The sequence below is a fragment of the Aphelocoma coerulescens genome, chromosome 6 (genome assembly GCF_041296385.1).
Source record: "Aphelocoma coerulescens isolate FSJ_1873_10779 chromosome 6, UR_Acoe_1.0, whole genome shotgun sequence".
NCBI classification, from domain to species: Eukaryota; Metazoa; Chordata; class Aves; order Passeriformes; family Corvidae; genus Aphelocoma; species Aphelocoma coerulescens.
In genome coordinates this window covers 36,892,345-36,906,633 of record NC_091020.1, presented here as the reverse complement: position 1 = coordinate 36,906,633, position 14,289 = coordinate 36,892,345, and the positions used below count along the sequence as shown (strand labels likewise).

At 39.9% G+C, this 14,289-nt stretch overlaps 1 protein-coding gene across 4 annotated transcripts in view; it reads right to left on the bottom strand.

The window, feature by feature from the left end:
* Positions 1–14,289, bottom strand: part of INPP5A (inositol polyphosphate-5-phosphatase A) — a 191,573-nt gene that overhangs the window by 11,262 nt on the left and 166,022 nt on the right. For all 4 annotated transcript variants that reach the window (XM_069020329.1, XM_069020331.1, XM_069020328.1 and 1 more), the window contains exon 12: positions 11,172–11,245. In XM_069020329.1, coding sequence (XP_068876430.1) covers positions 11,172–11,245 — 74 coding nt within the window. The remainder of the gene's footprint in view (positions 1–11,171; positions 11,246–14,289) is intronic.

Here is a 14,289-nt window from a genome sequence, read left to right as displayed (position 1 = left end):
TGCCTCAATCACAATCTACCTTGTGTAATGCACAGAAAACAGTGATCTTGAGAATGAATACTGAGTGCTCATGTAAAAATGATGACATAACAGATAAAGGCCTCTAGGTACCACTGGAACAAATGATAAATAGATATAATGCTACCACATCAGATATTAGAGGTAAGGCTGCACACACTTCCTTAGTATTCTGTACAATTAAAGACTTTTTTACACACACTCTATTACATCTATTTAAAAATACATGGGGAAATGGGGAATTCCACATGGAACAAATTTTATGCCCTATTTAAAACAGTGGCAAAGTTGGAATTTAGGACCTTAACCACTCATATTAGCAGGGTAATTAATAGCAAAAAGAGACTGTTATTCTCTGTGTATGCCAGCCAGCAGAATCATACAAAATACACTTTGACTGTGCATACCCCTGGATGACGCATGGACAGGCAGTTCTGGAGCATCCATGTGAAAAGCTTGCAGAATTTATCTCCAGTTGTTCAGGATTTACTTTTTGTCAAGATGCTGCTTCTAGCTGCTTTTCCACGCTATTTCACAAACTTTTGTTTCAGTTACACTTACTTAGTCAGGATTACTGTCAGGTGGGTTTTCTGAATAAAACTTCCAGCAACATAATTAATATAATGTTTAATATTGTTGAAATTTAACCAAACACTGTGATGAATTGCTAACCTACTCTGTTAATAAAGAGCAGGCCGTCCAATGAACTCACAGTCAATAAGGATGAGAACTACTTGGCAATTGTTTGGGGAAAATAAACCATTAAGAGGGTCAGTAATATCAGAGCACTACTACTGTTGATAGGTATTGTCAGAGATGATTAGACACCTTTACAAAAATGCTTACTGCAGGGTGAAAAGTCGTCCGGCATCATAAACCATCCTGTCAGCAGTGCCTTAACTCAAAACACAAGCCAACAATGCTGTGTATATAAATGCCTCCTTAACTGGCATTTCCAGTTAGGGAAAATGCTCCTAATGAACTCTTGTGTAAGAATGGATAAAATCTGTTAGTGAGATGGGTGGAATGTACTTTCTAACAGGAAACAATCAATTCCCTCTGGAGGGCTCTTACCTCTAACTGTCCCAGGCAGTTTGCTGCAGCTTGCTCTGCTCAGAGAGCACGCAGGACAGGCCCTGCTCCCAGAAACGATCCAGTACTGCTCTGGGACTCTGTCTTCTACAGACAACACACTTCCACTGCTGGTGTAGGAAGTGTGGCAGCACTCACTAGGCAACAGTGGGGAAAATTCAGCTATTTCATCTTTTTTAGTCCAGTAAAGGTCATTCTGAACAATTCTGCAGCCTACATCTAGGTTCAAACTTTATCATGTTTCAGGGAGTGGAAATGCCTCCCGTGCAAAAACTCCTTGTGATCCCTCATCTGTCAATTGTCCCCACATTTTATATCACTGATTTTTTTCTAATACAAAATAATTGAGATGGGATAGAACTATAAAGCATCAATGAAAACCAAGCTCTTTATGGGAAAAGCTGAGATACAGTTTTGATTTGGTCCATTTTATTTTTGAACTTAGGTATGAGTACTCACACTTACTAAACCTTTTCTCACTTTTAAGTCTTTCTATTTACATATGACATTGACAGAGAACTTCAAAAGTGGAAAAATCCCAATCACTCTTCATCAGATAATTATTTACTATTTTCATATTTTCTGAGAAAATGCTGGATAAATTTACCTTCAGCTCTGACATGCTCTCAGATTGTCTGAGATACATTTACGTGGAGAAAGGATGGTGAATGTGGACTGCCAATACAACCTTTGGGTGCTCTGAAAGTTTTAAGGCCAAAGATACAAATAAAAATATTTTGATATTTTAAATTTACAGTTAGCATTAGTGTGAGCTGGTACATGAGTGTGATTTCAACAAAATGCCATTCAACCAATCAAAGGGTGACATCTAATTTTTGTCAGCTACCAGAGTGTTAGTTTCTCCCTCAAAATTGAATTACCATTTTTTATTTCCCTGAACCTGAGAGTTGGATTCCCTAGATCTCTTCCTAACAAATGACCCCATGTAATTTATCTTCATATGGTCATCTTAGGCAGCAGATCTAAGCTAAGCAGTAAGACACACTGCTGTTTGAATTAGATTATCTGCTTCACAGGTACCAAAACACTAATAAGCCTTGGTGATGCTCTGCGAGCCAACTGGCCACGATACGTGTCTCACTTCAGCCAGATCAGGAGGGCAAACAGAGCCCTGCAAACATAGTAGTTAGAGAGCAATGTGTTAAACAGCTGCTACTTGCACAGGCTACACTAACACCATGGTGATAGTACCAACAATTGGAGTCAAAGGTGACAATGGGAAGGGGGGGTCGCCCGGGCAAACCAGCAGCAAAGGGCAGGATGGGTAAACAGGACTCGAGCCCTGATTGGGCACAACACAAAAAAGGAGGCTTAACAACATGGTGTTTTTATCAGAATCTTTTTTATAGATTTATGCTGGGCATATTGCTTTTTGGCTTAACACTCGTCTTTGGAAAATGATGGTCTGTAATATGCTTCAGAGTGAGCATTCTTGTATCAGCAGTGTTGCTCTGGACCTTTTTCAGTTAAAAAAAAAAATAAAGCCAGAGCTTCTTTCTTGTGAAGGGAGCATAATGCAACCCTTCACTTTCTGTGAAGAACATTCACCCAGACTGGTCTCCATAGCGAAAATCTCCCCTTGCTGCTCAAAAACACCCTATGGCCAAACCCTGGTGATGAGGAGGACACGTGCTGGTGCTCACTCTGTCCCACTGGCACCAGAACCTGCCCAGGACCAGAGGCTGACACGTGGCTGATGGCAACTGGCACACTGTGCTCTGCTGCTTGATCCCAGAGCTGTGGAGAGGCCCAGCTAGCAAAAATGGATTATTTGGCAATACTAAAATAGATTATTCGGCAAACCAGTGCCTCAGCAAGTGAACGCTGAGTGATGTACTCTATTGCTTTAATAAGAATAATGCTGTACCCCACTCAATGTATGCAATACTGCTACTATTACAAGTGGATAAATGGAATTATGAATAACGTTGGCTTGTTGGGAAGGACCCAGTGCTGGCTTGTTGCACCCAAACAGCCTGATGTTACTGTATATGACTGTGATTGAGCTCAATGTCTCTTCCGGGATTGTACCTGCCTGTACTTCTCAAAAGTACATTATTTTGGGGCTAAAACTTACAAAGTCTCATGCTGGAAAAAAATAACTGGGAACCTGAGGCAAGAAGTGGGTCAGGGTTCAAGCTCCAAACTATTGGGCTTTTCAGCAGTACATTCAGATGGAAATACAATGGACAGCCTTGCTGGCAGCAAAGACCATAAGCTCTTTAGAATATGCTTTATTTTCTGCTTGCATCATAGTCTGTAGTCCTTACCTTACACACGGTGTAGACTAACTCTTTGAAACTTTTTTACTTCATTGGTTTTCCTTTCTTTTCCCCTTTGCCACAATTCCTTAAACCAAACAGAACTGCCTACTTGGGTAATGCTCTCCAGTTCCTTGCAAATTAAAGAAACACCCTGTTTCAATTTGCAAACTGAGAATTGGTGAGAGTGGCAGTGGTTTAATGTGAGGAGAAACATGCAGGTAAGATCTGTCTGAAAAACCATTGTAATGATTAAATTCTACTTGTTTTGGAGGAAATGACAGCTGTATCTCTGCTTCCAGCTGGGAATTTGTTCCTGTGCTCCAGCCTTAGATGCTGGAAGCACCCAGACAACTGCATCATGTCATGTGGGAATTTGTTCCTTGGGGACTGAGAGATCCATGGGTGACCTCACATACCTCACTAATACCTGGAAGGTGTTTTACAGTGCATGAGTGAATCTGAAGTATTTCTGTTCAGTGGAAAATACTTCTTAATTGACAAAAAACCACCCTGTTAAGAGTAAATGAGATTCAATCCATCTCCTGGTGAGAGGCATCAAAAGCCAAGACACTGCCAGTGCAGAGGGTCTGCTTGAGACAAATATCACACAGAGGGTATCTAAGACACAAACATATGTCCAACAAGTAAATTACATGACAGCCTAATTCAACAGCAAACAAGAATAGGTCACTTTAAGAGAATGATTAACACATGAGATTGCTGTGCATGCAGCCTTATCTGAGAGTAAACCTTGTATGTGGGTGTGAACTCTTGCTAAAGTCAGCTCCTATCTTTGCTATACAACAGCTACAAGAATAATTATAATAATTAATGGAGAGCAGTGATAAAGGTAACAATTGCCCACCTGTATATTGACAGACCACAAGGTAGTTACTTCTTTTTTTCACACCTCCTGCCTTTTGCAGTGATTGTTGACTACTATGAAGTCCTCTGCAGCCTCACACTGGGCTGTTTGCTCATGGCCAGAGTGTTCAGCCTGAGTGACAGAGCTTACAGAGTTTAAAATTCTAAATTGTATTTAGTCTCCAGTGGCTTGGGTTGCTACAGACTACATTAGATCACAAAGGGTAACAAGATGAAAACATGAATATTCACCATATAAAGTAAAAGGCCTCAAAATACAGGAGTATAGGAGTGGGTGAATAATGCCTGAAAAATACTCTGTTGGAAAGATTTTTTACATGTTGCCTAGAAGACCTGCCACATAGCCCGTGGCTTTTTGTTAAACTGTGGCTTCCCTGCCAGGCTGCCCTCACCTTTTGCATATCTCAGCAGGACAGAGGAAGGGTTTATGAGGGAAGGGTGGGCTCTGGACAGGGCCAGAGGAATGCCTGGCCCAGGCTGTCCTCCTGCCACTGCCCTGCAAGCTCCAAGGACCCTGGACAGAACATGCTGGGAGCCTGTGTGGACACAGCATCAGGAGATCCGGGTCCAGACCAGGTTGCGTAAGACTCTTTTCCCTGGAAGTTCATTCACTGCATCCCTGGCATGCTCCTCTGGGCACAGGCATACAGAGTGGTGAGCTGATATGGCTTAGGCACATACATTAAAGAATTAAAAGGAACTCAGAATTGAAGAGGAATTTAGGAAATGCTTTAGGGCTGCTGAACAGAGAGGAGATAAGTGACAGGCCTCCAGATGCTGTCAATGCTATAAAATCACAGAAGGAAGGAATGGTTTGGGTTGGAGGCACCCTTAGGCTCAGTCAAGGCTTTGTTCTTGATGGTTCTAAGGGGTGACTACCTGAGCACCCCTCCCTCTGCACCACAGTGCGATGGTCACCCACCGCAGGAGGAAGAATTCACATCAGATCAAGCAGACATATGGTCTTAAACTAAATGACAGTATTGCACTGGGGAAGAACAAGAGATTAGTTTTGAGTTCCCTAAGTATGCCTGCAGAGATGCTATTTTTAGATGTGACTGTAGGAAAGCTCAGAAGTGGCTCTTCAATCCTTCCCACATTTAAGGTTAATTAAAAAGTCCAGAAGCTGTGTTACTGTGCAGTAACACAGAATCCATCAAGACCCTGTCGAAACTCCTTTGCATATGCAGTAACATTAATTTGCTGTGCTGCCTTAATACCATTCCATTTACAGATGCAAAATCAATTTATAAGTCTCATAGAAGTATTACATAAATAATTGTTATTTATACCTACCAAAAATAATGTATGATTAAAAATAGTAATGTAGTTCTGTAAAATCCAACAAATGCCCATTTGAATACTGTTTAGTAGTTTGAGAACCAAACTGGCAATTTTGAAAATCCTCATTCACCCGCCATCTTATCACCCTTGCCAAGGCTCTAGTCTCCCCTCCTAGAGCTGTTATTCAAATTTTGTCCCATGAACTGTAGAAGGAACTCTGAGAGCAGAACTCAGCTCCCACCTCCTCACAGAGGTGGGGACTGGCCACAGGCTGACAGCATCCTCTACTTCTGTACTTTTGATGTCACGCCGGCTGTACTCAGAAGGAGTAACCCAAGGCAGATATGCTATAGGGGCAGAAAAATCCACTTGCAACAGCCTTGCAAGGTGCTCTTCTGTGATTCTGCTGTGAACCAAAGGGAAGCATGTGTTTTACTTCTTGCTTTGGAGCCTCTCATGTCACGTTTCAATACACAATAAAAGCAATGGTCATACAAACTTGTAAAGTCTTGAAAAATAGCTTTTCTAAAAATAGAATTGACTGTCCTGGCTTTTAGTGATTTAAGCCAGGTCTACAAGGTTGTATTAATTCAGTTACAGTGTTATGTGCAGCCTTTCCCAGTGGATAGTCAACACACCTTCCTGCACAGGCTTTAAATGAGGTGTGTCCTCACTCAGAGCACCACACAGCACAGAATATTTGGAGTAACTTGTTATGGAACAGTTCTCTTCAGAACACCCAGTCCTGAGAAGAGCTGTTCAGAGATATTTGTGTTTTCTCAGTGGCTGTCTGGACTTGGAAAATATAACAATGCAGGAAAAGAGGCCCCTGGTATTTCAATTACTCTACAGAATTATTCATTATTGCTTAGAGACAAGCAAGAATTCAGAAGTTTACAAAAAATACTGTGAAGTGTTCTTGACTCAGTACAGAATGTACACTCTCTACAGAATTAAAACTTTTGATAGTCTGTACAACACCAAATTTTACTTTTATGAACCATTAGCACAGGGACTAGAGAGAAAATAAGAAAAGGTTTATATAACATTCAGTTTATAAAAGCTGGTATTAAAAACATAATATAGTAGGCTGGGAATATGTACAGACCTATTTTCTTTGCCAAAACTTGTGCATAATGATTCCTGAGATGTTTTCCTAGACAGGTCATAAGAGTTAAGCGCTCTCCCTGGTTGCTTGATGTAGTTTACAATCAGCTGAGAAAAGTAAGTAACAAACTGCAGGAAAGCACACAGCACACTGCACATAGATTTTGAAGAGCAAAATGAAACTGATAGTTATAAATACAGTGAAGAACAAAACTCCATTGAGATATTTCCAGCACATCATTTCATTATGGAATTTTATAGTTAGAGAATTGCTTCAGAAGCCAACATTTCTATCACTACTTATAATGAAATGCTACCTCAGTGTCATGAAAAACTGGCAATGAGAAGGACTGGCAGTTTCACAATTTTAGGTCCCTAAATAAAAAGGTAAGAAGAACCTTGAGCTTTTTTAATGACAGTTTGCATTTATTTTGTTTCCCTTCCTTTTCTTTATTATTTTCCCTAAATCCCAGACATCAAGAGTGGTATCTCTTCCCAATCACTCCTGTACAGACAAACAGAGCCTCAGTTTCCCAAAAATTTAAGAATATATGAGTTTTTTATCAATGTATTAAGGCAATTTAGCAGTTCCTTAGTATAGTGACTTCCTTTAAAAAAAATTTCACCAGTATAAAAATAAATGCCTACATGACTATCATGGTTTCATTTGAAATTAAGAAAAATGGACATAGAAATCAATTGTAAAAGATGCAGATATATTAACATAAAACAATTAATACAGAAAGATATAAAAATGTTCTCTCTGTTCAGATTAGTACAATAGAAGAAATCTTTCCATAACTTCAAACAAAAACTGAGAATATGCAAGAATCAGACTTGACTATTTTCTCAGTCTGTACTCAGAAGTACTTAAGCCCTTTGAGGCCACCAAAACTTCCGAATCTTAACAGCAACACGTTTACTCTCATTTTTTGTAACCACAGACTCGAATTTAAAACTAAATTCAGAAATACTTGTACAGTGGTAACTGAGAAAAGTACAATTAGAGACAAACAATTCTTTAGTATATGAAGAAGTTTTTGCAGGAGCGTGTGATGGAGCTGCTCACGGCGGCCCACATGGCAACCACATGTGAGCGTCAGGACAGGGTTCAATGCCCATGAGGCTTGAGGAAAATACTGCTCAGGCCCAGCTGGGCTCCAGACTTTCCCTCCAAAAAGGTGTTCTCTTTCCTAAACTTGCCATATGCTGGGTGACACCAGACAATGTTTCCTTACTAATTATTTTAATCAGTACTTTGGTCATTTTGATGCTACAAAGCCAGTATTTTTCACTGGGCACGCAGCCCCTTATGAACAATGGGTACTGGCTGTCCTGGTCAGGACTGGAACTTGTGCTGCACTAGGTGCCACTCAGGGCACCAAGGTAAAACAGGGTCAGTTATAAGGCAGCCTGTTTCCACCTTTCCCTATTTACACCTGAGAAACTGGACCATGGTGTGACGCCACTCTAGGAGTGGTGTGAAAACAAACCCAGAAAACTGCTTAGGGTGAAATTTTGACCCCACTGAAGTTGACCACAAAAATATCACTGACTTGAAGGACCAAAGCTTTCAACCTCAGGCCAGCTACAGTAGTGTATCAGTAAGATCTCATGATGAAGTCCAGAGAATAAGCAGTTTAGGTTGATAAAAAAAATGAATTTTTAAGTAACGGTCTCCTGTGACTCAAAGGGCTGTGACCTTTCCTATCTATCTCAAAAGTACACTGAATTTCCACTGACTTGAGGGAAAAAGTTAAAAGTAGGACAGAAATGCAACTGTGCTATTGATTTGTAGAACTCTGTGTTCTACAATCAATCAATCAATTAATTGCATGCAGAAATGATGAAGCAAATGAAAGAAAGAGAAAATTGTCCTAACCGCCCTTTCCTTTCCTGCGAGCTGTGAAAGGCAATACTAGATGTGTTCAGTACCGTTTTAACCAAGACACTGTCTGCATCCCATGATATAAGTCCAGAACACCAAGCATCAAGAAGGATCAATGAAGTACAGAGTGATTCACAGACAAAATCACTAGAGGTGAAATCGACCATAATTAAACTAGCATGTATAAATTAAATTCTGGAATACTACTTTAAGGCTATCATTACAATTGCTTACAACTTCCTCCTAAATTCCAGTGCTTGCCAACTAAGCCCCTAAGCTTGACACAAAAGTAACCAGAGCTTTCTCTGTCCCTTCTTTCAGTGACACAGCCTTTGTTTGATGCACTTGCAGAACAAACGGATGCACTGCACACTTTCCATCTAAGAATAACAAGAAGCTTATGGAAATGGTTTTTAAATCTACAGGGCTGACTGTACCCTCCTTCAGTTACAAGGATTTCAGATACAAGTCATGCACTAGATATTGTATTTTGTTAAAAATACAAAATCTAGTGTATGACTGGATATACGACAAATGTAATTCAAGCTTGTATTTACAAATGCGATATAAAAGCCACTACATCATCATAAGCTACAGAAAAGAAAAAAGAGGAAAAATGGAGGAAGAACTACTGGAAGTAAAAGCAAGACATTTAGGCCATATATTTAATTTCTTCCTTGCATGAGTGAAAAGATTCCAAGTTAAAAAGAAGATGTTCTACATTAAAATAATTGCTTTTTGCCTATTTAAAATACACAGTTTTGCAGTTAATAGAACATTGTGGTCATTATTTCAATAAGAAGAAAAATAAATAATGTTATTTCTTCTGGGAAATCAATGTGCTTGTTTCATGAACAAAACTACCATATTGACCTGCAGTAACTTACAACTGAGAATCCAGTTCTGAAAGTACCTCACTTACACAGGACTTCCTGAGCCTGTGGCTGTGCAAGGACCATGGGATGGACAGTAGCATGTCCTTGCCTCATGACACAGAAAACAAGGAGGAATGGGTGAAAAAAACATCCTAATGTAAAGCCAGTTTGCTCTTTGTGTATGCATGAGTTTAGCCTGTTGTTTTTATGTATTTTATTTTTTGCAATATTCTCATATTCAAGTCTCATATTTTGTCAGTATCATCTGTGTAAGTTTGAAGAAATTTTGTGTTAATTAAACTCAGTGTTAGCATCCTTTCCATGTCATCTTTCAGTACATAAAATTTTTTTACCATTTATTATTTTTACTATTATCTAGTTGTTACAGAAACCGAGCAAGTAGAACTAAGACACACAGAGACTACTCACACCTAATTTCTGATCTCTGCTTGAGGGGAGCATGACACCAAACTGCACTTACAGAGTGATCTGAAGAATCTGAAAACTATTAATGGAACAATGTATTTTTGGCAAGCCTTGCTCTGGCTGAAAGCACTAATGTTGGAGAAATGAAGTAGGAGAATATGTATGGTATAAAAATCATATCACTTCCCCTCACCTTCATCTACCCTGACCAGATACATGACGAGTGAGACACACTCAGGGATGTACACACACTGCTGGTCTACTGTTATCATTCTCAATCAATAAGGACAATTTAGAGCGGTGGCAACCTCTCTGTGCATACTTCCACTGTCCCAGGGGATCAATACGAATCAGTATCGCAGCTGGCTGGTGAGAAGTAATGAGATTATGATCACAAAAAGGCAAGCTTTCCAAATTTTTTATTAGTGTATGCCAAAACATCATACTTTTCTATCTGTCCATGAAGCGTAAAATAGCAGTATTTTAAAATATTGTATCTATTAACAGAAAAGTATAGAAAAGCATAGTTTTATCTGTCTTTTTTCTACCAGTTTTTGAACTTTTTCCTTGTGAATGCAGTATTCCTTTCCCTTGAAAGCAACTGTGAGATTTGACTTCCTCACTCTTGGAAAGGGACCATACATGTATAAAACGGCACCAAATTTTCCACAGATTTCTCCTGAACAGGACTATCATTTGCAAAAGGCTTGGTTTTGTATGATAGCAATACTTGTCTATTCATGCTAAAACACCTCAGGGATGACTAAAATAATGCATGTGTATTAAGCCAGCCAAGTTATTCTGTCTTTAGTAGTTACATGATGTTTACTGAAACTGAAAAAACAGAATCTAAGTTCCTGCTCCCTTTCCTGATACCCCTCTTGTATTACCCTGAATGATAGCAGCAGGCTCTACACCCCCAGTTGACTGCACTCCTGCTGAGTGCCACTGTTCGCAGTCATCAAACAGCTTGAGGCAAAGATTGTCTTTATGGTTGCAATAATGTGATTTAACAGGTGGTCTAGCCCCAGTGCTTAAAAGTCCTTACACATCTCTGAGCACACAATCCTGCCTGTTTTAAGAGCAGCTATAAAAGACAGTATCAGTGGAACCCGAGCGATGAGCTACAGAGCACTACTCACACGTGGTTTATTAGTGATGGAGGGGATGTGGGGAGAATAAACAGTCATGAAAGGAACAGAGATCATTATAATTTCTGCAATAAATATGGGAACATTCACATTTTACCAACAGTGCAAGTAACAATTATGTTGGAGCTGGTTAAATAAATGGATTACATATGAATCTTACCTGGGAGGAAAGGAGATGTCCAGTTCATACAATCTGTCTTTAAAGACGGACAGCTCTCTGTCAAATTCTAAAAGCTATAAAAGATAGAAATAAATGCATTCACTCTTTAATGTTGAACTGCAGCAATTTAAAAGTACTGCATTATATAAAAGGAAATAAAAAGAGACTATGATCACACACAGCTTGAGGTACAGCCTTCATAGAACAGTTTTTATAATACAGTGTAAAACAGTCTGGACTATGTTGATGCATAAACAGTGCCTTGAGAAAAGTGTTCAAAATATTCATTTTTCTCAGTGAAAGTCGTAACACTGGCTCTTCACAGCACTGACCTGTAAGTGCTCTCATACTGCAAGAAGGCTACTTTTCTTGAAATTACATTAGCAATATTTTCAGAGATAAACCAGACTAGCATTAAAAAAGTACAGCAAACTGGTATGCTAATCAACCCATGAGCATGTCAGTGAAATGTATCCTATTACTCTGTATTATCTTTAGTGCAGATAAGCAGGTACAATAATCACAAGGATGTGCACATCACTCTTCCCAAGCAAAGACGAGAGGTGTTCCTGAACACCTATTCCAGGTGGTGCATGGCAGATAGCAGACAGAGGGATATGTGACAGTAGGTAAAGGGTGTTCCCAGGCAGCAGCCAAGACAGAGCATCAGAAGCAGGTGTTTAACGAAGATGTCCATAAGTCTAGATTTAATGTCCTGTATAAATATTAGTCCTAGCCACATTTGTTTTCCCCTGGACCTCTACAGAGAAAATAAATATCCACAGTCTTTGTTCATAAACACAAACCCACTCACAACAACTCAATGATAATTATCCCCATTAAACCTGTAATTGGTCTGATGGACACAAACTATCTTACTCCAGAACCCGGCTGGGGTGCAGCCTGATGTCCCAGGGAACTGGTAAGCTAAAGACAAAAGCTCATCATCTGCACGGTGCTGGCCCTGGCTCTGAGGGCCACTTGCTGTTCTGACAAGCGTCCCAGCACTGTCCCGCGCCACGGAGGTGTATTTGCCCACTGTTCATTAATCATGTCCCATCTCACAGCTGTGCTGATACCATTGTATGAATGGGAGAGGTTCCCAAAGAAATTAGATTGTGTCCCTCTTTCCCCTCTGTCACCTCATAAATCATTCCTGAAACGTGCAATTAGCAGCTACTTGTACACATTAATTATCTGTGTGAAATGCAGCTACCTGAACCACCTGCGCTGCTGATTAGCTCCATCTCCACGGCTCAGCCAGCTCTCTCCAACTTCTCCTGCCATGCTGCCATATGCAGGTACCTTTACATGAAGATGCCAGGTGATGGGCAGCTTTCCCTACTTTAGTTCAGACAACACCAAACGCTGTGACAGTATGCTGAAAAAGATTCTGCAATACCAATAACCATGACAATTTGTAGATGTTTTAACATCTGATTGAAAGCCTGAGAATTCAATATGTTTGGATAAATATTTAGAAATATCTGTGTGAAAACTTACAGTATGTATCTAATAATATACTCAATCCTAAAAATGTTGGGCTGGTCCAGTCACTCACTAGTCTAACTGAAGCAATTTCAACATACTTGAAGAAAAAATGGATGTTTCCATTACCATGAATGTTTCCAGACTGTGATTCTGTATTTCAGTAAGCAAAACAGATTGGTAGCCACGATACATACACACTGGCTATGAAAACAAATGTTTTTTTTTCAAACCATCCCCTTCCTGCTCCATGTGTCTCCACCTTAAAGGTATCAACTGCCCAATATGCATCTGGGAGAAGAAAACAAGTTGCCATCCCCAGTTAAAACTATTAACTGAAATGTCTGTCTATTAATGTGGTGCAAATACATGTTTCCTACTTTTCCAAGTAAACAGCTCAGAGTAGGGAAAGGGAGGCATCAGGAGAGAAGGCTGTTTCTGAAGCGTTAAACTGTGAGGACTGAATGAAAGAACAATGCTCCCCAGAACACAATGGTATAAATTACTCATGAGCATCCCAAGGGCTGGCGAAGTTCAATAGATGCATTGTCCTCTCACACCAATTCACAGTTTCAAAATTTTATACATTCAGATTGTTCTTGCTATGATGGTATTTGCAAACTCAATGAGGCCTGGGGTTTAGAGGACTAAGCATTTGGATGTGCATTATTATCCACAAAAATTTCTGCTGTGTTTGTTTGCTGCAGTTGTGTACATAGTGTCTGTGCTATGCAGATGAGCTACTGACACTCGTGACAGATAACAGAAACAAGACAGCATTGTGTACTGCGCTGTCAGTTTCCCAAGTTTCCTCAGGTAAAGGGACAGCTTCAATCTTAAACGACACAGCCCTAAGCCCAACTAGGTGCCTAGAAGTATTTAGGGAACACTTGTGGTGAAGAATTCATCCTGCCATGTAAAACAGCCAAATATTTTTGCTGGATAATTTACAAAAGCTTTTATTTCCTGCTATATATTAAATAATTATGAACTTCTATAAATTATTCTTTTTCTAGCTGTTAAGTGACTGTGTTACAGTACCTGTAACCTTCTGTCCAAACACGTCCACAAACTGTGCAGACAGACACCTGCTCGCTCTTGCCGAGGGCAAGGACAGGTTATCTGTGTGCTCAGGGCTGAGCAGTGGGAACCTCCCTACAACCTCTCTGTGTTTACCTGGCAGCACTGCAGGCAGTGAGGAGAGGAAGGGAAGAGATGATGAAAACCTGAACTGTGTATTTTGAGAAAACTACAGTTATTCTTTTCAGTAGAAGAGCATGTTTTAACTATTCTTTTTTGGTATGAAAAGCACTTGCATTCTCATTTAAGCCTGTAATCTCAAAATGCAAGATTTTTAGTGCAAACGCAAGGTGTTCACTAGGTCTTGTCAGAGCAATTACAAATGTCCCTTGCCCTGAAAGCAACTTTAGTAAGAGGAGGCACAGGGCCTGACACGGGCATCGTATCTGCTTTAAGACAAGTACATGGGTGTCTGGAGCAACCTGGCATGACAGAAAATGAATGAAAATTAACATGGGCAAGATGATACTACGGAGCAGTTAGAATTTTACAGGGTAATGTCTTTACTTTTAAAGCATCTAATGTTGTCTTTAAAAACCCCATCTGGAAA